Source organism: Carya illinoinensis, chromosome 12 (assembly GCF_018687715.1).
Source record: "Carya illinoinensis cultivar Pawnee chromosome 12, C.illinoinensisPawnee_v1, whole genome shotgun sequence".
NCBI lineage: Eukaryota > Viridiplantae > Streptophyta > Magnoliopsida > Fagales > Juglandaceae > Carya > Carya illinoinensis.
Window position 1 is genome coordinate 26,453,424 of NC_056763.1, and position 24,971 is coordinate 26,478,394.

The 24,971-nt window shown below is 34.7% G+C and overlaps 3 protein-coding genes and 1 pseudogene across 3 annotated transcripts; 3 read left to right on the forward strand and 1 right to left on the reverse strand.

Annotated features, from left to right (window-relative positions):
* Window positions 1-3,682: 3,682 nt before the first annotated feature.
* Window positions 3,683-7,174, forward strand: LOC122289899. The gene is made up of 2 exons (XM_043097283.1): window positions 3,683-4,061; window positions 5,652-7,174. The coding sequence occupies exons 1-2, from the start codon at window positions 3,948-3,950 to the stop codon at window positions 6,894-6,896; spliced, it is 1,359 nt and encodes a 452-aa protein (XP_042953217.1). The 5' UTR covers window positions 3,683-3,947; the 3' UTR covers window positions 6,897-7,174.
* Window positions 7,175-7,898: 724 nt separating this feature from the next.
* LOC122289898 lies at window positions 7,899-9,742 on the forward strand (annotated as a pseudogene).
* Window positions 9,743-19,081: 9,339 nt separating this feature from the next.
* LOC122289550 (cytochrome P450 86A22-like) lies at window positions 19,082-21,562 on the forward strand. Its single transcript, XM_043096671.1, has 2 exons — window positions 19,082-19,321; window positions 19,534-21,562. The coding sequence occupies exon 2, from the start codon at window positions 19,617-19,619 to the stop codon at window positions 21,189-21,191; it is 1,575 nt and encodes a 524-aa protein (XP_042952605.1). The 5' UTR covers window positions 19,082-19,321; window positions 19,534-19,616; the 3' UTR covers window positions 21,192-21,562.
* A 1,236-nt stretch (window positions 21,563-22,798) lies between these two features.
* Window positions 22,799-24,763, reverse strand: LOC122289551 (aquaporin PIP1-3-like). Its single transcript, XM_043096672.1, has 4 exons — window positions 24,313-24,763; window positions 23,827-24,122; window positions 23,148-23,288; window positions 22,799-23,032 (listed from the first exon to the last, which is right to left on the reverse strand). Exons 1-4 carry the CDS (start codon window positions 24,638-24,640, stop codon window positions 22,937-22,939), a joined length of 861 nt encoding a protein of 286 aa, XP_042952606.1. The 5' UTR covers window positions 24,641-24,763; the 3' UTR covers window positions 22,799-22,936.
* Between the last annotated feature and the right edge of the window lie 208 nt (window positions 24,764-24,971).

Consider the following 24,971-nt stretch of genomic DNA (forward strand, 5'->3'; position numbering starts at 1 on the left):
GATCCATTTTGTAATGCCGATTTCCTTCTAAACCATGTCCAACATCCAAACCAGATAATGCTGTTACCAATAGGGAGGTTCAGTTCAGTGCCGTAAAATTGCCTTTTTGCTGATATATTAAATAGAGAACTGTTACATATATAAAGAGATTATATAAAAGTAATCTTACAAACTGACGCAATTTTATATGATGCGTTTGATTTACTTTACATTAAAAATAATTTTACAACTTAACGTACTGCATTAAATTATGTCAGTTTGTAAATTTAATTTTGTATAATTTTTTTGTGACTAAAGTTTCTCTATTAATTATCACCATTTTTTTTGCCTTTTATTTTTCAGTGGCATAATTCCCGATATATATTGCTTTTTCTTTTTTTCTTTTGTAGATATATTTTCGTTTCAAAAACTTCCAAAATACAAATGATAAAGAGAAAAAGACTGTATTAACGCAGGTGGACCCTAAGGAATTCAAGAATCAAGATCAGTCACATATCATCACCATCCCTATCCCTGGCTTGTCCAATCAACTTCAACCCATAGATAAGTGTTCACTTTTGAGCAACATATCCAACCAACTTCGCTGACATGGAAAATGATATCAAATCTAATCAGTATATGGGATGCATGTCGGGTTTCAAACTAGCAGCCAAAACCAAAAGGCCATCCCGGTGTAACGCCAAAGATCCCATGCAGAGAGGAAATTAAGTTTTCTTTGTGGTGTAGAAAAATGATGAGAGAATGGTTGAACTTCTATTTTTCAAAGGTTTTTTTTCTTTAAAGAGTAACTCTACTATGTTCCTTATTTTATATCACTTACTTTATCTTCTGGACGTGGTATCACATGTGGTATCGCATGACTTGTTAAAAAATATATATTCAAAACAAAATGACGTCAGAAGACAAAAAAATGAATAAATAAATAAAGACTAAAACCTTAATAATTATTAGGGTTTTATAATCAATGACCAAGAGTGGTGTATTTTCCCTCAATTGTGCATGTATTAAACTTGGCTAAAGTATTGGCATTGTCTCTTTAGAAAATATTATTCTATAAACCCTAATAATCATACTTTTTTTTTATGAGATTAAGCATTTCGTGAGAAAAAAAGGATCCCTCAATCTCGTTCAGTCCAGCCCAGACGGTGAGAGGCCCAATACATATTGGGCCCAATTATTAAAGCCGACCCTGCTATTATAGGCCGATAATCTCCTTTTTATTTCGGATATTTTCTTTCTTAATTATCATCTCGTCACCGAACAAGAATGACTCAAGTGCTTACGTCACTTATGCCATTATATTACTATTAGTATACCAGAGAGAGTATGCCGCCTTCAACTAAACGTGGCATTTCGTGGTTCGACCTTTTTATTTGGTTTTCCACTACACCGTCAAATTCGGTGTGCCTAAATTTATATTTCACAATGCCTTAATTATCTTCGTGAATCGTAAGTGCCCTATAATTTTATTTTTAAAAAAATTGAGTGACTACAGAAATTAAATGAAAAAAATAATTATTTAATAAATGATTTTACTCTATTTTAAAATAATTAAACGGTGTTTGTCCATTCCATGTTAAAAAATATTTAAAAGAATGGAAAAAAATTCAAATGTACTAAAAGGCACGGCATGTACCGCTTAGCCCCAAGCATTATCCTAATTAAATTTTAAATCTAAGTCTTTTGAGTAGATAAATGTTCGGGAGAAAATTTGTTTGCATTTATATTTTACATGAAATTTTAAAAAAATTATAATAATAAAATAAGATGATATGAAAATTTTATGTCTCATCTCACTCGTCAGACCTGCTTGAAATATTAAAGTTTTGGAACATGTTTAGGTGGACCCGAGATCTAATTAGGTGTTGATTAGGCTTTGGATAAATGCAAGATGAGCACATGAAAGTTATATCTTTTAGCTTTAAAAGAGAAGTTTGGTTAAAGAAAAATAAAAGGCACCATAAAAATGTAAATATCCCTATTCTAAAATCGAACCAAGTGGATCATAATAATCTGTAAAATGATAGATACTCAAAAAGGATTAAGGATTTTTAACTCAAATATATTCTACAGTTCGAAAAGAAAAATGAATTTTGCAGTGATCAAAATATATAAAGTTTTGTTCTCAAATCAATGTGTAATTTAAAAGATTAAAATTTTATATATTAAATTTTATTATTTAAATTATATAGATGATGACGTAGTATTTGATGATAAGATAACTCTAAGGTTCTGCTTGGCCACTTAGATTTTTCAGATGAGAATTTTGAGTTTTAAGATTAAATATTAAAATATTATATTTTAATATTATTATTGTATTAGGATTTGAAAAAGTTAAGAAAAAGTTAAATTATTTATTATATTTTATATAAGAATTTAAAAAAATTATAATGATAAGATGAGAATTTTATATTTGAGATGAAAAATTTAAACAGTCAAACCGAACCTAAAAATATATATTCAAAAGTAAGAAAATGCAACGAAAAAGTGGAAAAAAGTTGGAACTTTTGGAGGCATCAATTTCGGAGTGGTTGAGGTGTGAACGAAAAAAGGACAATGGTAGGTGCACACGTGCACTCTAAATAATAAATATGCACACGCTAATGTAAATGAATTTTGTATTTTTGTATTTTTTTAATATATTTTTTAAAAATATTTAATTATTAAAATAAACTAAAAATATATAAATTTATTAATAATTACTTTCTATTTTTATAAATAAATACATTTGATGAATATATTTAAAATTTCATTTGTTTTTTCATTCTATCTCATTTTATCTTATTTAATTATTATAATTTTTTTAAAATTTTATATAAAATAAACAATTTAACTATTTTAAATTCTACGTGTTTGGGTGTTAAGGATATCTTAACACTTATCAATATACTTCATTACTATTTATTACTTTATTATTATTTTTATCTACTTTTTATTATTTTTTTATTTTTATTTTATTACAATTCATAATATATCTCAATATTTCTCTCTCATACACGGATCCAGTCTTAAAACATAGGAAAAATATAATTACAAACACAATTATGTATTAATTTGTACACTAATATGATGTGATTAGTCAAAAAATAGATTTTATTGAAAACAGTGTTAATTTAAATTTTAAGTATGAATAAATCAGTATTAATATACAGATTAGTGTGTGACTATATTTATATATAGCAAAACTCTAAAATATATAATATCATTTTTCAGAAAAAGAAAAAAGAAAAGGGAGTAGAGGAGCGGTTACAAGTGTGCTGGAAAAGGGGGAGAATTTTCGGAGGGACAGAGGGCCCCAATCATTATGCACTGCAAGAAGTTGCTCCGCATAAAGCCATCCATAAAAGTGTCTCTGTGCACACGTGCACTCGCTTTGACTTCCAACACACAATACTATCATATTTTATAATAACATTTCTCAAATTAATAAGCTTTATCGGTAACACAAATTTAATCAAATTTCCCATCATCACATATTTATTGTACTTTGACTAAACTACCCTCTATCACTATTTCATTAAAAAAACGCAAATTCTATTCTCTAATGAAACATAAATATATAAGACACATATTACAATATTAATATTTTTATAACTACAAAGGGCAATCCTGTAAATTCGTCCCTACGTAACATCGAATATTAAGAAAGCAAGCAAGTCATTGCCGTGCTTGACCTCAGGGGTGAGCGTTCCTTGCACACAGAGATATATTATCTGTATCCCCAAAGATCTTTTTTTATTTTATTATTATTTTTCATTTTTTCTCGTTTTGAGCTCTATAGTTCTCAAAGATTACAAGTTCTTTACTTCTTTTGCTCTTTATTTCTCTATCGAAAATTTTCTTGTGAAGAATTGGTTTCTTTTTCGGCCGGGAAACTTCCATCTGTGGACGAGAAACATTTTACTTTCAGTGAAAACTTAGGTGTTTGCTGATTGAGAAAAGCGGAGATGAGAGGTGCGAATGGAGATTCGAGAGCTGTGAACAACGCTTACGAGACTATTAGCGCTGCTGCTACTGCGATCGCGTTGGCTGAGAATCGTGCTTCTCAAGCCACAGTTCCGGTATTATTCTTATTTTCAGTATCTCTGTGTGTGTTTTTTTCCTGCTCGGATTGAGTTGATTTTATTGTTACGATTGAAATGATATTCTGATGTTACCTTCTTCTTTTTTATATTTTTTTTGTCATGAGATTTGAGATCTGTTTGGTTCTGCTATATTGCTTGATTGATTTTGTTTTTTGTTTTTTGGTAGTAATGATTGTGTCTATTTTGTTTTGTTTGTTCGTTTTCTGGTTGAGTTTTCGGAGTGATAATGAATGAGTCATTCACTTTTTGGTTGGCCTTAGAAAAATTACATTTTTGAGAAAAAAAAATTAGGCGAATTTTGCTTTAGAAAAGCAATGCATGTGTTTCCAAAGTGCTAAGGTAAGGGGTATGTAGTTTTAGAAAGTTGATAAGTTATATATATATATATATGTATAGACATTAGGAAGTATCTAGCTTTGCTTTGGGGTAGATAAGCTTCCACAGCGTAAGAGATTGTTTTGGTGCTTTGATACTTGCCGAAATTCGATCACTAGTTTGATTATTTGGGTTTATGTTAGAACATGTTCCTGAGCTTTTGAATTTGTAGGGTTTTCGAAATTTGTAAAAATTACTGCTGGCCAGTGGGGAAAAACTTTGTTATTGGTGTGAACTATATCTCTCTAGGGGCAGAGTACCCATGACAGTTTTCCAATTACATGGAGCCCTGAATTTGGTTTTAGATTCACTTGATTAGAGGATGTATCTATTATGGGAGACACTGTCGGGGTAAAACAGGATTGTGGCTCTTCAGATAATTCTTTTCATTTTAGTAGATCAGATGGACTGATAGTCTATAGATGCCGGCTAAAGTTTCTCAAGGTTTTATAAATCTGGGAATTTGGGGTGTTACCCTTAATTAGGATGCTCTGCAGTCCATGATTGGAGTTGGGGGAGGGGTGTTTTCTTTCCCTTTTTTTTTTAAAGAAAAAAATTATTACAGTTCAAACTTCCTACAGTGGGGATGACTTCCTGGATGCATGCTTAAAAATGAAGTTGATGCTAGGAAGTGCAACTTTATGCTTTTTTGGGATGTTTTTTAAGTTTAAACTGGAACAATTTATATTTGGAGATGAGAAGCGTTGTCATATTTGCATATTTTCTCTTTAATGGCTGCTGTCATCAGAAGAAAACGAAAAGGGAGTCCTAAATTAAATATATAGAAAACCCTACCATCAAGTTCAGACTTTTGTACTAGACATTGATTGTATCTAACAAGCAGCCATTTTGATTTCTGTTGATGTTGAGCATTTCCTGCTTGCTATTATGGCCTGTTGCTTTAAATACAACGGGGCAACTATCAAAATAGTGGATTTTCTTTTAGTCCAGAAGATGCTGGAGGATAGTGTGTTTTCCCGTGAGATATCTTATTCTAACATCCCTCAAAATCATGGTTTCATGGTTCAAAGATAAACTGAGGATTTTATTGGCAATGTTACTGTGGGATTGCTTAGGTATATATTCTAAGGGCTGGAATTAGAATTTGATATCATTTCACCTGATACAGACGGAATCTGGTATTATTTGGTGTACTAGAACATTTTTTCTCATAATCTTTGGCACATGCAGAAGAGAAGGTGGGGCAGCTGCTGGAGCATATATTGGTGTTTTGGGGCTTACAAACACAGAACGCGAATTGGGCATGCTGTCGCGGATCCTGAAACGACACCCCCTCAAACTGATGTTTCTGTGCCCCAAAATCGAATCCAACCACCTGCTATAGTACTTCCCTTTGTTGCACCTCCCTCCTCTCCTGCATCTTTTCTTCAATCAGAACCTCCTTCTGCTACACAATCACCAGTGGGTTTATTGTCTCGCATTTCTATTTCTGCAAACATGTACTCTCCAGGTGGGCCTTCATCCATTTTTGCCATAGGCCCTTACGCCCATGAAACCCAGTTAGTCTCACCACCGGTTTTCTCAACCTTCCCCACTGAACCATCAACTGCTCCTTTCACTCCACCTCCCGAGTCTGTCCACCTGACCACACCTTCCTCACCTGAAGTGCCATTTGCTCAACTGCTTGACCCCAACCTCCAGAATGGGGAGGCTTGTCAGAGATTCCCACCATCCCACTGTGAATTCCAGTCTTATCAACTTCATCCTGGAAGCCCAGTTGGTCAGCTAGTATCCCCAAGCTCTGGCATCTCAGGTTCAGGTACCTCATCTCCTTTCCCTGACCATGAATTTGCTGTGGGTTTTCCCCATTTCCTGGAGTTTCGACCAGGTGACCCTCCCAAGCTTTTGAGCCTCTATAAGCTGTCCACCCGTGAAAGCAGATCACATCAAGGTGCTGGTTCATTGACACCAGATGCTGTAAGGCCCACACAGATTTCTGAAGTATTTTCACGTTGGCAATCAGGCAATGGAAGGTGGGATGATGAGGTTTCTGTTACTCGTAGGTTCTTGTTTGAGTTAACTGCAGCAGATGACACAAAATGTGTAGAAAAGAAGCCATTTCCATTGGCTGAAGCCATATCAGTGTCTTCAAAAGATACTACGATTGCCAGAAGACAAAAACCTACCAATATTATGGATTGTAATGTGTGCCGTATTGGTGAAACTTCCAATGGTTCACAAGATAAATCTCCTGAGGCTCCCAAGGCTCGGGAGGAAGCAGAGTACCTTCAGAAGCATCGGTCTAGCACCCTTAGTTCTGTTAAGGAATTCTATTTTGACAATACAGATGGAATAGACTCTTGTACGCCTAATGTTAGCTCTGACTGGTGGGCAAATGAGAACGTAGTGGGGAAGGAGGGTGGGCCAACCAAGAATTGGTCTTTCTTCCCTATGATACAGCCAGGTGTTACCTAACTGGTTATCCTCACTTGAAGCCTCAATTTTCATGGAGAATTGTAGGAGTTTACATCATGGCTTTGGATTGCAACCTGGCTAGCAGTGACTAACCCCAGAATCGCTTGATCCAGTGTGTAAAAACGTTTTAGATTCAATTGGAAAACATACAAGGTGACTGACTTGGTATGGAGGCCTTTTGTAGTCCCTGACCCAAGGACAGGCATACGTTTTTATTACATTTTATGGGCAATGTATATTATAAATTACAGTAGAACATTTGTATTACTAAACTAGCATGTTTAGGCGTTGCTCTTATATTTATCCCGTATTCTTGGACTCTTACCCATGCTAATGACCAATAAAAATAAATAAATGACAATAGAACATTGACTACAATAGTAATAATACATTAGCAGTGCTATTAGTGATGAAATTATTTCCTGAGGACGTTTCCTTAGCAGTTGATTGATATTGAATCATCACACGAATGAAATCTAGAATCGCAAAGCTTCTTATGGCACTTTGTAGGATGAGAGTATCGCATGTATATATTTTGCCATTCGGATTTCTATCCGATTTGCCAAAATGCGAGTGATAGGAGCCCAGATACTGGTCCTAGTTCTCTTGTCACCATCGTCTTGCGAGCATTTAATAGGGGATCCTGCAGATGCATTTCCTCCATCTTCAGGCCAAGAATGGCATTCTGAGCTTGACATTTACGTACGTGGAGGCATCAGTCGTGGATGGTGTGACAACTGAGGTTCGAGCCCAGCTCATTTAGTTGGACTGGATGTCCTATTTGTCATAAATTTTAGGAGAAAGTCTTGAATAACGTATATTTATTTAATTAATACGTGATTTATTATTTTTATTAAATATATATTTAAGTATTAAAATTAAAAAATAAAAATAATAAATCACATATTAATTAAGTAAAAAATTTAAAATTTGTTATATGGACATATTAATTTTTGCTAATTTGAGAAGTAAAATATTTGATCATTTAAAAATAAAAATATATTTGAAAAAGTTCAAACAAACATAACCTTCTCTTGGTTCTTGCTCTGCTTCTGAATCCTAATCTACCAAGTACATTTTTTGTTGTTGTTGTTGCTACAATCAGAACAAAATAGATCCATTTCTTTCTTCACGACCCGGCACAGCCACAATACCCGACCAACAACCACCCTCTTCGCTGTTCTTCCTTCTCTCCTTTTATACATCGATATTTCTCCGCACCCAACAAATTTCAGGGCCTTTCTCTGGCTGGACTCCATTTCCAAGCTTCTCAAATTCCGGCGTTTATTTGCAGTGGTGGTTTGGGAATATTGAGATGCTACCTTTTGTTGGCTCCACAATTAAGAGGGCTGGACGAACCAAACTGGATTCTAACATAGTCACTGTTGATGTGGGTGGGCAGATCTTCCAGACCACAAAGCAAACACTCACTCAAGCCGGCCCCAAATCCCTTTATTCTGTGGTTTCCGAGTCCCACTCCGGTGCGTGATTCATCGACCGAGACCCCGAATTGTTCTCGGTCCTTCTTTCGCTTCTCAGAACCGGTCATCTACCTTCCAAGGCCAAAGCTTTCGACCTCCAAGACCTTATTTCTGAGTCCCAGTTCTACGGCATCGAACCCCTTTTGTTGAATTCGCTCTTGAACCCGTCTCAGTTCGACGCGTTCAACCTCAAGAAATCGATGGTTCTGCCGCTGAACGGCCGCGATTCTCCGTCCACGATCACCACGGCACCGTGCGGATCGGTCCATGTGGCGCACGGGAGCAAGATCATCTCTTTCGATTGGTCTTTGAGGAGGAAGTCAACGATTCTGACCCAATTCACCGCCGTCGATTCTTTGCTGGCGCTATCACCCTTTGTGGCGGCCGCTGGGGCCACCGATGTCTCGGGGCTTCAGATTCTTGATCTCCAAACTGGGAATGTGAAAAAGAGCTTGAATTGGGAGAATGCGACTCGGTCTAGTTCAACGGTGCAAGCGATTGGATCCTCGCCCGAGTTCCTATTCTCTAGTTTCGAATCGGGTCGGTGAAATTCGAATTCAATTGTGGTCTATGATCTGCAGAGCTTGAGTCCGGTGATGGAAATTGATCACTCTGAAATTTACGGTGCCGAGATTGAATCGGCGATCCCGGCTACGAAATTGATTTGGGTTTCGGGTTACAGTTTATTAATGGCATCTGGGTCTCATAGTGGGCTTTCAGGAGTATTGGGTAACATCAATTTCTGGGATATAAGGTCGGGAAACAAGGTTTGGGAGTTCAAGGAGACGGTAGATTGCTTTTCGGATGTAACGGTCTCGGATAATTTGTCTAGGATTTTTAAGGTTGGTGTAAATTCCGGTGAGCTATTCTTTGCAGATATGCGTAATGTTGGGAGAGAAAATCCATGGGTTTGTCTTGGGGATAGAGGAAAAGTACCAGTGAATGGGAAGAAAAAAGGTTAGTGTTGCAAGGTTGAGAGCCATGGGAATCAAGTGTTTTGCAGCAAGCGAGGGGAAATAGAGATGTGGACAGAGGTAGTGATGGGATGTTCAAAGAAGAGTGAAGATGGATTGGAGAATAGGGTTTTTAGGAAGAACTTAATGGGGAGAGTGAAGGATAACCAACTTTGCTTTTGGAGGGAACAAGATGTTTGTGACTCGGAAGGATCGGCAAAATGTTGAGGTTTGGCAGAGTTCAGCAAGGGGATTTTGATTTTTCAGGCTACGGATTTTAAAAAGAGTTTTGCTATATACAAACACAGTTGTACATTAATCTGTGCACTAATACTGATTTATTCATACTTAAAATTTAAATTAACACTATTTTTAATAAAATTTACTTTTTAACCAATCACATCACATTAGTGCACAATTGTGCTTGTAACTATAATTTTCCTTTTAAAAAGAAAAAGTCTAGTTGCAAGCACACTTGTGCACTAATATGTGCACTAATTTATTGTGATTGATCAAAAAGTAAATTTTATTAAAAACGGTATTAATTTAAATTTTAAGTATGAAATAATCAGTATTAGTATGCAGATTAGTACGCGACTTTACTTGTATGTAACAAAACTCTTTAAAAGAATTTGCACGATTTGGCATTGTACAAAATTATTTTTATTATAAAATAAAATTAAAAATTATATTAATTTTGAGTTTAATTTTATTATTATTTTTGTTTGTTTATAACATTTCTCTATTATTTATTTTGTGAATTAGATTTGAATTTGTAAATGGTTGTACATGGTTATTTCTTAAGATATCGATTTGAGATCAAGCACTCATTTCTTAAGAGGTAGAAAAGTCCCTTTTAATTGGGATGCTGCAATAAAGAAAGATATTGGTAAAGTTGGAATTGGCATTGTCATAAAGGACTTTGAAGGAAGGGTAGTTGCATCTAGAAGCATGCAAAAATTCACGTTTATTGATGTATTCACAGCCGAGGCGGCTCAAGAAACTTTACAAGCAGTATGTTTTGCAAAAAAAATAAGCTTGAGGGGGATCATTTTAGAATGTGATGCACTAAATGTTGTTAATTCATTACAAATTGATTCTTCTGAGTCTTACTATTCAGGTGTTCTGTTATGGGATGTCAAGCATGTTTTGAATTATTTTGATTATTGGGATGTTGTCCATGTCAAGAGGCAGGTAAATATGGTTGCACATGTATTAGCTAAGTATGGCTTAAGTAGTGATGAGGATGAAGTTAGATTGGAGGATAGTCATTTATGTATTATCCCTTTTATTTGATTGATTATATTGAATAAAGGTTTCTTTGATTAAAAAAAAAAAAAAGAGGTAGAAAAGTCCGAATGAAGGCAGAGACGGATTGCGCACCAATTTTACCTGTACCGTTTAATGAAACGATATGTTTTGATTTTGGAGAAGTGAATTGAGTTTTGGGTGGGAAAAAAACACTCTCCTTCGTCTCTCCAAAATTGAGTTATGGGGACATGGGGTCAAGAAGACGGGTATTTTAGATCAATAGTTTGGATGCAGGAAGAAGGGTTTAAGCCTGATGTTGTGACGATTGCCACTGTTCTTCCAATTTGTGCAGGGTTAAGGGCTCTAAAACAAAGGAAAGAGGTTCATGCTTTTGCTCTGAAGAATTGGTTCCTACCTAATGTGTCTATTGTTTCTTCTTTAATGGTAATGTACTCGAAGTGTGGTATCTTGGAATATTCTACAAAATTGTTGGATGGCATGGAACGGAGGAACGTGATCTTGTGGGCAGCCATGATTGATACATATGGAGAACATGGGTATTTAAATGAAGCACTTGGTGTGTTTCGGTCAATGCATTTGTCAAAGCACAGGCCAGATTCAGTTAAAATGACAAGGATTTTGAGTGTTTGTGGGGAAGCAAAAACGTTGAAACTTGGTAGGAGGCTCATGGGCAAATTGTAAAGAACAACTTTGAGTCTCCATTTTGTTTCTGCTGCGGTTGTAAAAATGCATGGTTGTAATCGGAAGATGAAGTAAAACAACTCCAAACAATATGGATGATAAGCTGTTCGGAACATGGGAGACCAAGGGGAGTGATTTTTCTTCCTCTCTTCATATTTTTTTTAGAAAAATTTAGTTATAAATACAACTGTGTACTAATATGTGTATTAGTTCAATGTGATTGATCAAAAAGTTAATTTTATTGAAAACAATACTAATTTAAATTTTAAATATGAAAAAATCAGTATTGATACACAAATTAGTATGCGACTTTTTTTATACGGAGCTAAACTCATTTTTTTTATATAAAAAAGTCCTGACATGGCAACGCACCATGTCATCTTGGTGCACAGATCCATCCACCAAAACACGTGTACATAGAAGAACTGTAAAAAGAAATAAAAAAACATTTGTTCTCTTCTTTTGCAGGTAAGATAGGAAAGAGTTTTGATAAGTATAAGCAAAATCGCGTACTAATCTGCGTATCAATACTGATTCATTCATATTCCAAATTTAAATTAATACTGTTTTTAATAAAATTTATATTTTTACTAATCACATTAAATTGGTATACATATTAGTGTAACAGCCCGTTAGAAATTCAATTGTAGAATTTCTATTGACTTTAGGAATCTCGTAAAAACTCTATAAGCTTTCACGAATCTATTAATTATATAGGTTTTAGTTTAACTACATAGTTAGTATTATTACTCATTATGGTATCAGAAGTGTGTTTTGATTATTGGAGATAGTTAGAAGTGTTAAAATATATTATGGTTTGTGCCATTAGACTCGGAGGGTTATTTAAGGTCTTATGGCGCAATAATATTTTTCATATTTTCGGACGAAACGTCTGCTCAAAACTGTAGATATTATTGGATCAAAAAATATCTTGAGCTAATTTTTGTAGATATTATTGGATAAAAATATTTTAAGCTAATTTCTTGGATATTATTGGGTAAGAGAGTCTCACACTTAACTCTCACTTCGGGTAAGAGAGTCCTACACTTAACTCTCATTCCAGCCTCTTCTCTTCCATATCTCATCCATAAGTATCTCCAGCCACCCCTCCCCACGAAATTATCTTCATTTACACTTTCCATTAAAAGAATATCAAACACTCTCTCTCGGACAGCTTTTAGGAGTTCTTTTGCACGCCTATTTCGAAGTTTTTATAAGTGTTTTATCATAAAATCTCCTTCATATAAGTTGTTCCTTTCTTAGTCTAGTTTACATGGATATCTTATTTGTCCCATTTGAAAATCATTTGGTTAGTCAAATATTATGTAAACTATAGAAAGGTCATTCTGAAAGATAAATTGGAGAATATGTTATAGTTTGGAGTTTTTGACCATACTAATGGATAGATATTGGTCCGAAATTTTTATGGAGTATTGTTAACATGTATATATGACTATTGGTTGAGAATTTTTTCATGATTAAAGGTTTTGATGAAAGATTTTCTTAGATTTAGAAACTTAAAAACTGGAAGAGGAAAAACAGTTTCTGTTTTGAGAAAGTTTAACTCTTTGATGGTCTAAACCTATTCCAATGACTTTAATAATTTTATTGGAGGATCCTAAGCATCTTATATACATGTTATATTATTATTTTGAAAATATTTGATGTTAGTTTTAAAGATATGAAATTTTATGCAAAGAGATATTCAGATAAGCCAAAGTGTGGATGTTCTTGGCTAAATTTATGTTTTGGTTAATTTCTAACTATGTGATCTTGAATTAGAAACTTATATATGTTTTAGGACATATTTTTAAACCATGTGATGATTTGGTTTGAAGATCACATATTTATAAGTCATAGATCAAAAGGTTGATCAAAACAAGTTAGAAACAAAAATCAATGGAAATAGCATATGAGAATTTCAGCCCTATGGAGTTTTAATAGTTGTGATTAGTTTTAAATTTTTCTAAATTGATATTTGAATTGAGGATAAAATTTACATGAAGCATGTAAATTTTGGTGACTTTTGGAGTTAATATGCAAAATCCTTAAGTTATGGGTAAAACGGTCATTTTCCTACATGCAGAGAGTAAAATGGAAATTTTACTCTTTAAGTTAGTATTTTTCATATTTCAATTTATTAATGATTTAGTACTAACTTTTAGAATCACTAATTACAGATCCTCGTGATCGTGCTTAAAGTTTTATAAGAAATGCGGAGATCGATGTAAGTTAGCTTTTAACTTACTAGCAGTCTACTGTGTATGTGTGCTAAGTAAAGGAACTACAATGTATGTATGTGTGTTATCATATATGTCATGCCATGCCAAGTTATCACGTAATTGTCTATTATACAGAATTTATTCTGTCATTAATTTTTATATGTTACATAATATATTCTGTCATGTATTACTGTACCTTACAAGTACGTCATGCTAAGTATGCCATCTATTACATGTATGTCAAGTCATGTAATATTCACTGTTGTAAGTATGTCATGTTAAATATGTTGTCTATTATATGTTATGCCATGTTACGAAATGTTTCTATCTCAAGTTGGTCATGTATTTCAAGTTATGTTCAAGTCACGTTATGTTACGTCAGGGTTTCGGTCATTTCGTATTCCAGTTACGTTTCATCTTGATTACTTATGTATAGGGTCACAGCAATTGTGGCGCATACACTACGTGATACACAACAATTGTGACACATAGAATACATAGGGCCACAACAACTGTGGAGTATGTATTTAAGCAGTTAAAGAATAAGTTTCCGTAGAATACATGGGGCCACAACAACTGTGGAGTATGTATTTAAGCAGTTAAAGAATAAGTTTCCGTAGAATACATGGGCCACAACAACTGTGGAGTATGTATTTACACGTAGAATACATGGGGCCACAACAACTGTGGAGTATGTATTTTTCATGTTAAGTCAAGTTTTTGTAGAATACATGGGGCCACAACAACTGTGGAGTATGTATTTATACGTAGAATACATGGGGCCACAACAACTGTGGAGTATGTATTTTTCATGTTAAGTCAAGTTTCAGAGCAAGTTCATGCTAAGTCAAGTTTCAGATCAAGTTCATGTCAAGTCAAGTTTCAGAACAAGTTCATGATAAGTCAAGTTTCATATCATGTTCATGTTATGTCAATTATGCTATGTTGTACGCAAAGTTATGCTTTAATTACTTATGAATTTGATTATGTATTTATGCTTTTACTGTCATCCATGCATCATTAGCCTGTGTGGAAGTTTTTTGTTAACTTACTGAGATTTGTAATCAAATCTCACTGTGGTAGTCCCAACTACCATTCCCTCCGAATGGTAGATCTTGTTACAGGACCTTAAAGAGGATCAGGAGCTGACCAACTAGACACAATCGATTGAACGACGGTGCGTCGTTAATGTTAATATAGTAGTTAAATTACTATTTGTACGATGGAGTTGCATCTCCAGTACTTTTGGATCATAACTATTTTGGACTCGTGCTGTGATCTTAGTTATTCAATGGATCTTTATATATGAAGTATGTTTTAAGTATTTGGGATATTTTCAGTTTGGTGCATAGTATTGCTAAAAAAAAAAATTATCCTCTGCGAATATTGCATAATGTTAGATGCATGTTAGGAATATTGCATCTTATATGTCATGAACGGGGGCAAGTAATCTTGTGTTGCATGTCTCGACGCTTCAAATGTCTGTCCGATTCCAAACAAAATTTGGAGGCGTCACATATTAGTCCATAGTTGTACTTGCAATTAAATTTTTTTGATAAGGAGTACGAATGGATTTGGCAACTACTTATCATTTCTACACGTTATATATTATTTATTTTTTCTTTTTTTAATTTTTTTAATTTTAAATTAATTGCAAGTCTGTGTGAAATGCACTTTCAATTTGATTATTTATCATGATTTCACACTTTTTTAGTAACCACGGAAATGCATGTATACAATTTTTATTAAAATAATAAAAAGAAATTTAATTTTCATAGAAAACTTAAATGTTTTATAATAAATATTATTTTGTTTAAAAAAAAAAAGGCAGAAATTAGCATTAATTAATTAAAAAATACTGATTGTAATAGACATTTATGGATCATCGAACATGGCCCTCCTCATCTTGTACCTATATCGTTCTCAACAAATTAGTGATCAAGTCTTTGATGCAAGACATCGTGCCGACATCCAAAAGAGAAATATTTTTTACAGTCGGAAAATGTAGTCGGCGTGCAGTCGTGGAGAAAAAAGTGAATTAATACGGGACCTACATGAAAAAAAAAATTATTTTTATAACTTTTTTTTATTCATGTAGGTCCCCCTGAATATAAAATAATTTTTTTATAATTTTTTTTATTCATTCCGTACATCCGACTGCACGCCGACTGTATCTAGCAAAGTCTCCCAACTTTATGCCACCACCGATTATTTTGTCAAAGGGTTATATCTCATCATTAATTCTATATTGAAAAAGTCAAAATTTACAATTTTTTTAAAAAATTATATATAAAATAAATTGTAATTTATAAACAAAGTGAAATGATCATATTGATTGCTTGCAAAATAATTATAAAAATATTAGTGTTCCACGAATATTAGTGTGGAATAAAAATATATATATATATATTTATATATAATAAGGCTCCGAAAAGAAAATAAAAAATAAAACTTGAATGGCACTAACGTCTTGTTTGTCTATCAAGATATTCTTAAATATTTAGTTCCTAAATATTACTTAAATATAAAATAGTTTTTAATTTAAAATTGTTTGGTTACATAGTTTAAATAAGATAAGATAAGATGTTTTGTTGAAAGTTGAATAAAATATTGTTATATTATAATTTTTTAATATTAGTTTTATTTTAAAATTTGAAAAAGTTGAATTGTTTGTTATCTTTTGTATGGAAATTTTAAAAAATTATAATGATGAAATGAGATAGTCTAAATTTGAGTAAACAAACAAGACAAGTTTTTTATTATCTAAACTTCCAAACAAATTAAAAATACATTTTAAGTTTGAGTAAACAAACAAGACAAGTTTTTCATTATCTTGTTTGTCCCATATATTCCAAGTTATTCTAATTATCAAAAGGAGTCCTTCAAACACATAAAAATGGTTTATGAATAAGGCTTGGTTTGGTTTCACAAACCTTTTAAATCATCTGATATAATCTCAATATCAAAACATCATTCAAACGCAAATTTATTGATTTCAAATTTTTAATTTTTCAAAATCTTGATCTAATTATTACATAATCATTACGATTACTTTTTCAAATTTTCAAACAAAACACAAATTAAAACAATTTAACTTTTTCAAATTCTAAAACAAAAATTATATTCTAATTCTCTTTTAACTTTATAATTTTTTATTTAACTTTTTAACTCTTATTTTCCAAAACTCCATAAAATATCTTCATTCAAATCTTTTTATTATTATTTACAAATTATCTCACTACAATTTATAGATTTTTCATATTACCTGTATATCGCATTGTTTGTTTTCACAATCATTCCCATCTCATCTTATATAATCATTATAATTTTATCAAGTTTTCATAAAAAATATATTAAACAATTCAACTTTTTCAAATTTTTAAATAAAAATAATATTAAAAAATATTCTAATAATATTTTATTCAATTTTTAACTTTTATTTTAAGAAAATACTTTAGTCACAAAGGGATTACACAAAAGTAATCCCACAAACTGATGTGGTTTAATGTGGTTTGTCAAATTATAAAGTAGATCTAATAAATCAAATAAAACTACGTCAGTTTGTGATATTGTTTTTATATAATTTTTTTGTGGATGTAATAGTACTATTTCTTTTAACTTATTTAATTTCATCTTATTTATAAAAACAAATAAAGCAATTGTATGTATACAAATTAATTATGAGTAATTCTATATACAATCGTAAAATACGTAAACACCGCGTAATCGTTTTAAAAAAGAGTAAAATTTATTATTAAAAATTAATTTTTTTCATTTAGATTTTAGATTTTATTATTATTTTTAAATAGTTATACAGTATTTACAAAATTTACGATTATAAATATCTTTTTTTATTTATTATTCTTGTACAGGTGACGCGCGTTGCATGTATCCATGCCTGATTGCAAACGTTTGAAAAAAAAAAGAAAAAGGCACTGACCTTTTATATTAGTTTTTTCCCAACTTGGTAATAACAATATTTGCGGTATATAAAGCTATGTATAAAGAGGACTTTCTATGCCATGGAGGTCCCCAGGTGCGTTGAAGATGGCATGCAATGCAGACCACGCTGAAATAAAATGATTGGATTTCCTTCACGATTGCAGCGGATCAAGCCATGCATCCATGCACTGGGTCGTAATTAGACGGCAATTCAAGACGACCTTGCATTCATATAGTTGCATGTCCCTCTATAGCTACCACATCAAAGTCCGACATTTCCAATCAGATTGAAGACTTCTTATTTTCCCCCATAATTGAGGGCGGAGAAAACAGATCGGAGAGCTGGTAGCTTTAACTCTTTACTGTGGAAGGTCCAAAGATGGCATTAAATACTAGGAGACAGAAGTCATCTACTTGATGTTCCTCTTTCTTTTATCATTTATGGCTGACAACATGATCTCACTGCTACGCCAGTGATGCACGGCAACAGATTAGAGACGTGGACAGTAAAATCGTCGTCACGGCCCCCCCCCCCCCCCCCCCCCCCCCTCCCCTCTCTTTCTCCCTTCTTTTCCCTATCAAACGAAAAAAAAACTTTTTAATGATGTGATATAATATAATATATTAAATTATAAAATTATGTAAATTTATAAAATTATTTTCCCCGTAAACTGTAAAATTGGATTGGATTTGGAAAAGGTCAAAATTTTGACAGTATTTAGTACGAACATTGCTACAAACCTAGCTGGTTAGGTTTGGAAAAATAAGTACGTAGGTAGGTAGATATCCTTGCATGCATGAGTGATGCTGCTCGTGCGTCAAGAGCGCTAGCTCTCAAAAGCCGACATTTTCCCACCTAAACCGTTAAGAGTAAAGAAAAATAAATTTTTAATAATATATATATATAATTTTTTTAAATAACTGTACAATATTTATATATTTTAACGTTATCCAAACCGATATATTAAGATTCACGTAGTATATTGAATTGCGAGACCTACGTACAGTAGTGGTACTATTGAGTATCGACGTATTCATGCATGATGCGCATTTCGCGCCTGATTTATATCGCCTCGTATCATAAATCAGGAGTTCTCTAACCATGTTTTTGAACCCATGATCCATTCCTCAATGGTTTGAAAAATGAGATGATTATTTTTAATTTTAAAATATTATTTTTTAATATTATTATTTTTAAAAATTTAAAAAAATTGAATTGAAATTTAAAAAATTAAATAAAAATTTTAAAAAAATTATAATGATAAAATAAAATAAAAATTTTATATAAACCTACCCTCAACATTTCGGTGCCAAAACTACTACCACTATTAAATATTTATATCTCACACCGTACAAGTCCTTCAACTGCAATTAATTTTTTTTTCCTCCTTCCATTCAATGCCAGACGGCAGTTGCCAGCAAAATTAGGTAAGAGTGTCTTTGAGAGAGAGAGCTAGCCCTCCGAGCAAAGTAGAAAACAGAAAAAGGTTCGTGGATTTCTGAGTCTATGAAAATCTCAAAACCAGTTTTGGTGGTTTTACATAAATTTCCCCCAACGACATCCGCGTACATTAATGGCAGTGGTTCATAACTAAGCTGTTTAAGAAGGTCCACCGTCCATGGAATAGAGATGATAGGAAACAAATACAAAACTTTCAACACATGAGCTCTCGGCCTTGCTTTGCCTGTTTGTAATTAATGACCATCTCTTTCACTGCACTCCTATAAAACACTTTTTCCTCAGCCTTCTTCTCCCTCACATATAATTGTAGTTCTTCCTTCATCAACTCCTTAATTTATCCAGCTCCACCTCTTCCTTCCTTCACTTGCTTCCACACATTCCAAGAAGTAACCATTATTTCTGGTCTTTCAAGGTATTTCACCATGCTTTTCTATGTCTTACACACATTGTTTTGCCTGTAAAAATTTTCAATCAACACGAAAGCCTGTTAGATTAAACATTTTCATTATCAACCCAATTATTTGGGTTTCGTGTCGTATATTAAGCACATTGCTCAAAGTTTTAGCCTTTACATTTCCGGGCTAGTTGGCAAGTCTGAAAGTTGCTGTGCTTGAACGTCCGCAGCCATATTTTTAAGTGCATTGCTTGAGGCTTTACGATATCGCAAGTCAAGAAAGGTGTTCTTAACGTGTCGGTCCGTCGATCAAATGGAGATATCAACGGCACTAATGATCTTATCGGTTGTTTTGGCATATTTACTTTGGTTCAGATTCATCTCTCGGTCATTGAGAGGCCCGCGTGTCTGGCCTCTACTGGGGAGCTTGCCTGGTCTCATCCAACATGCTAATCGCATGCATGACTGGATCGCGGACAATCTTCGAACGTGCGGAGGCACGTACCAGACTTGCATCTGTGCTCTTCCATTTTTGGCTCAGAAACAGGGGCTCGTGACGGTCACTTCCGACCCTAAGAACGTGGAACACATTCTTAAGGTCCGGTTCGATAATTACCCCAAGGGTCCAAACTGGCAGGCAGTGTTCCACGATTTGCTCGGAGATGGGATCTTCAACTCCGACGGTGACACGTGGCTATTCCAACGAAAGACTGCCGCACTAGAATTCACCACTCGGACGTTGCGCCAAGCCATGGCAAGGTGGGTGAGTCGGGCCATTAAGTTTAGGTTCTGCCCTATTCTCGAGATTGCTCAGCTAGAAGGAAAGTCGGTTGATCTTCAAGACCTCTTGCTTCGGCTCACTTTCGATAACATCTGTGGCTTAACTTTTGGTAAGGATCCACAGACTCTATCTTTGGGACTACCCGAGAATGGCTTTGCTCTGGCTTTCGACCGAGCCACCGAAGCCACGCTGCAACGCTTTATTGTGCCTGAGATAGTGTGGAAACTAAGGAAATGGCTCGGGCTCGGAATGGAAGTCAGCTTGAGCAAAAGCTTGCAACACATCGACCAATACTTAACCAACATCATCAACACACGTAAGCTCGAGCTGCAGAGTCAGCAACAAGGTGGCATTGGGTCCCAACACGATGACCTGCTGTCAAGGTTCATGAAGAAAAGGGAGTCCTACTCGGACGAATTTCTCCAACACGTGGCTCTTAATTTCATCTTAGCTGGACGTGACACGTCGTCGGTCGCACTAAGCTGGTTTTTCTGGCTGGTTAGTCGGAACCCAAGAGTGGAAGAGAAAATCCTCATCGAATTATGCGCCGTCCTGATGGAGACACGTGGCAACGACCCCTCCAAGTGGGTAGAAGATCCCCTAGTGTTTGAAGAAGTTGACAAATTGATATACCTTAAGGCAGCATTGTCCGAGACCTTAAGGCTTTACCCATCTGTGCCTCAGGACTCGAAGCACGTAGTTGCAGATGACATTTTGCCGAGTGGAGCTTTTGTACCAGCAGGCTCATCCATCACATATTCCATATATGCAATCGGGCGCATGGAGTTCATTTGGGGAGAAGATTGCCTCGAGTTTAAGCCCGAGAGATGGTTATCCCTAGATCAGAAGAAACTCGAGGTACAAGATTCATTTAAGTTTGTCGCCTTTAATGCAGGTCCAAGGATTTGCTTAGGGAAAGACTTGGCTTATTTGCAAATGAAGTCGATTGCGGCGGCGGTGCTGTTGCGACACCGGCTATCGGTGGTGCCAGGCCACCGTGTGGAGCAGAAGATGTCCTTGACATTGTTCATGAAGTACGGGCTCAAGGTTAATGTGCAGGCAAGGGACTTGAAACCTGTCTTGGACAAGATTTGCATAGGTGCGTGACATATGCATGCATGCATGCTAGCTGCTCTCATGAGTTAATGGGGTTTTGGGGGATTTGGTCAATAGGATGATTCATATTAAAGTAATATATATCTTGGTAATTTCAAAATTAATAATATTCCGCTCGATCCGTAGAGGGGCGAAACAAAAATGGCAGTATCATGAGGGTGTCTGTTATGGTAAATCATGATTAGCATCTGTCATATTTACAAGTTCTATCTTATACGTGTATTTACTTATGTAACCTGTGGAGGAAAGAAGGTTGGTGTGTGCAGGGAGCAATATGATAAATGGAGAAGAATAGGAATAATGTAATGAAGCGGTAGATGGCCGGAGCTGCTATTAATATCAAAGATTACATTTCACTTCTATTTTTCTCCGGCCTCCTTATATATGATGCATTTGGCCAAATGTAGACAATTAATATTGGAACCAACGGTTAGACAAGACACGTCATGATGAACCAACAAAATTAAAGAACTAAAACAAAATTTCTAAAATAATTTAGTTTGACGTAATATCTTATCAGATCGTAAAATTATTTTTATTAATTATAAAATAAATGTGATGCACATGATCATATATTATATTTTTGTAATTTTTATTTTACGTAAAAACTACACTACTTCTAATTAACAATTGATGAGATGATACGCACTAATGACAAATTATGTGATGATATATAAACATAAATTCTATGACTGTATATAATATTATTCTTTACATATACTGGTTTAAATGCTAGCCAGCAAGTTCTCCCACCCACCGGATCTAAATACAAAATGGCCCAACCGAGTAATCTTTGTTAGTCTCGATCGCTCATATTCAATGATGTGATATATCTCTCTCACATTCAACCAATCGAGAAGTTTCTCACTTAATTTCATGTGATCTTGTTCAAGTCTCGATCAGTTTCTTAAATCCAGAAAAGTTAATACAATTTATTGTCAACAAATAAGGTTAATGTTTTAAGGGACTCAATAAGTGATCAGTGAGACTGAGATATATATTATTGGTTGATAAACTTATATATATATATAGATATAATCATTAATGCTTGTACTGTATATCTTACGAATAATTTGCAGATAATTAAGAGCTAGCGTTGCAGATAGCTGTTGATTAATTCCATAGTTGAGCTAGCTGGCTAGCTAATTATTATTTCCTTTTCATTAACCCAGCACATGCAATTTCTAATCATCTTTCCGTGCAAAACATACGTATCTTACTTCCGGTAGGTATCAGTACTCTATTGGGTTTGGCTTAGGAATTGGACCCGCTGGTAGATAGGACTCGCGTTCCACATGCAACGGGTTCAATTTCCAACTGGACTTGACCATGCATTACCCCGAATTTGTCCTCGATCTAGATCATCCCTTCCAAAAGGAGGGGTCTCTCTATCTTGATCTGATCTACTACATAGATCGGACAATCTATCAGTACTCCTAATATGGCATAATTAAGGGAAGGGCATGGGCAATGTGGCTAATCCGAGGAATATCAATGCATTAAGATGCAGGGATAAAACTGGGGAATATGGGGAAACAAAAGTTCTCCATTAAAAACGTCACAATCTTAATTTTTTAAGACAAAATCTGCACAAATAATTGACATCTTAACATCACATGATGCACTTGATCAAAGGAATCGCTCTGAGTTTACACAGCAAAGGGAAAATGTAGAAGAAAACAGAAGTAATAATTAATTATAGAGATTGCTTGAGATCAAAAGTGGGAATTAGAATCTCAAGCCCTGGTCTTGAAAGGAATAGCTCTGATGACCATCTGGTGGTAGACAGCAGCAAGAGCAGCACCGATGAAGGGTCCCACCCAGAAGATCCACTGGTTAAGCAAAAATTAAAGAGAAATATCATCGTCTCAATATCCTCTCAATCATGAATATTAGAAAGCCATGCGGAGGTACTTTTATTATGAGATTTTTCATCAAAATACTTACCTGGTCATCCCATGCGCGGTCTCTGTTGTAGATAATGGCAGCTCCAAGACTCCTGGCTGGGTTAATACCAGTTCCTGTGATGGGGATGGTGGCCAAGTGAACCAAGAACACCGCGAACCCAATGGGAAGTGGAGCCAGAATCTATGTACAGTTATAATAAAACACTACATATTACACCTCAGAATTCTGATACTTTATACTGTTATTTGCAAGGTACTGTATATACCCAAGTTTACTTTTTTCTATCAAAATTCATGGGAGAGAATGTTAAATTATAATTATTTATCCCAAAAATTTAAATTAATAGAAACATTTAGATTTAATTATTTGTATTATATATATTCTAATATTTACATTCAGGTGCGTGTCAGATTCTACCTTAAAGAGTGGGAAAATATTTAATTCAATGAAATATGGCGTAGAGTCGGCTTTCAAATTCAATACTCTAATTTATTACTAAAGTTTAAGCTGTTAAAAAATTTAAATTTGATTATTTATATTATATTTTTAATGGAGAATGTTTTGAGATATTCAATTATTTTTCTAATCCTATGCAACGTCGAATTAAAGCACCTGTAAAGTAATAGAGAGAACAAACATGGGCCCGAATTATTTTTCTAATCCAAGTCATGCAACGTCGAAGGCATGTTTGTTAAACACGGTAACAAAAAATACATACAGGAACGTGAGAGTCTCGGGCCTTTCTCTTGGCATCGGTAGCGGAGAAGACAGTGTAGACAAGGACAAAAGTGCCGACGATCTCTGCACCAAGGCCATCACCTTTGGTGTATCCATGGTTCACGAAGTTAGCTCCCCCGTTCAAGCGCATGTACTCGGTCTTCTGGAAGCCCTTCACAACACCAGCTCCGCAGATGGCTCCAAGGCACTGCATGACGATGTAGAATAGAGCTCTTGTGAGGGAAAGCTTCCTTGCCAAGAGGAGTCCAAAGGTCACAGCAGGGTTGATATGTCCACCTGTTTGCAAAACAAGCACAAGTATTTGGTAACTAAACGTACATCTTCCTCAGAAATCTTCTAGTTACTAGAAGAAATCCATTGCAGCTTGAAGAAAACTCAGATCGAAAGTATTAAAAAGAGACAGACCCACCCACACTACAGACGAGCAAGAAAAAGCATAAAAAGGAGAGGGTTGGGGTTAGCTAACCTGAGATACCGGCAGTGCAGTAGACAAGGGCAAAGATCATACCACCAAAAGCCCAAGCAATTCCTTGGACACCCACAGTGGCACACTTGTCTTTGGACCTGCTTACACCCATAACAGTCAAGATGCTGATGTAGAGGAATAAAAAGGTGGCCACAAACTCCGCAATCCCAGCCCTGTAGAATGACCATGAGTGCAGCTCCCCTGGCTCAAACAAAGGAGCTGGGGGTGGCTCCTTGTATTCCTTGCCTGTCTGAACTGCAGTGCCCAAGGGCTGCCTCTCTGCATACTTGTTTGCCCCGAGCTTAACATCCTCTTCCTTTCCCTCCATGGTTGTCTCACTCCCTCACCGATATCTCGCCTCTCTGAAAAAGAAAGGAATACAAAAGTTGCTATTTTTCTCGTGATCACTCTCAAACAGAGGCTGTGAAGTGGAGAAAAGTAGGAAGGCAAAGCTGTTTTTTTATAGATGTAGAGTCTAATATTTGGCTGAAAGCTAGAATGGATTTTTTTTTTTTTTTTAATATTAGAAGTCTTTGTCCTAATTATACACTTCAATCAGGGGGTTTTGATAAAATATTTTATAAAAATAATTTCACTTTATTCTTATTTTAAAATAAGTTTTGCTACATACAAACACAGTCGTGCACTAATATGTATAC

Excerpts from the sequence above, each read along its gene's own strand:
- LOC122289899 (XM_043097283.1), top strand. The coding sequence starts at position 3,948 with ATGAGAGGTGCGAATGGAGATTCGAGAGCTGTGAACAACGCTTACGAG. Across the intron at positions 4,062-5,651 it reads CTTCTCAAGCCACAGTTCCG|AAGAGAAGGTGGGGCAGCTG; the intron begins GTATTATTCTTA and ends TGGCACATGCAG.
- LOC122289551 (XM_043096672.1), bottom strand. The coding sequence starts at position 24,640 with ATGGAGGGAAAGGAAGAGGATGTTAAGCTCGGGGCAAACAAGTATGCA. Across the intron at positions 23,289-23,826 it reads CCCGAGACTCTCACGTTCCT|ATTCTGGCTCCACTTCCCAT; the intron begins GTATGTATTTTT and ends AACTGTACATAG. Across the intron at positions 23,033-23,147 it reads ACCGCGCATGGGATGACCAG|TGGATCTTCTGGGTGGGACC; the intron begins GTAAGTATTTTG and ends TTGCTTAACCAG.
- LOC122289550 (XM_043096671.1), top strand. The coding sequence starts at position 19,617 with ATGGAGATATCAACGGCACTAATGATCTTATCGGTTGTTTTGGCATAT.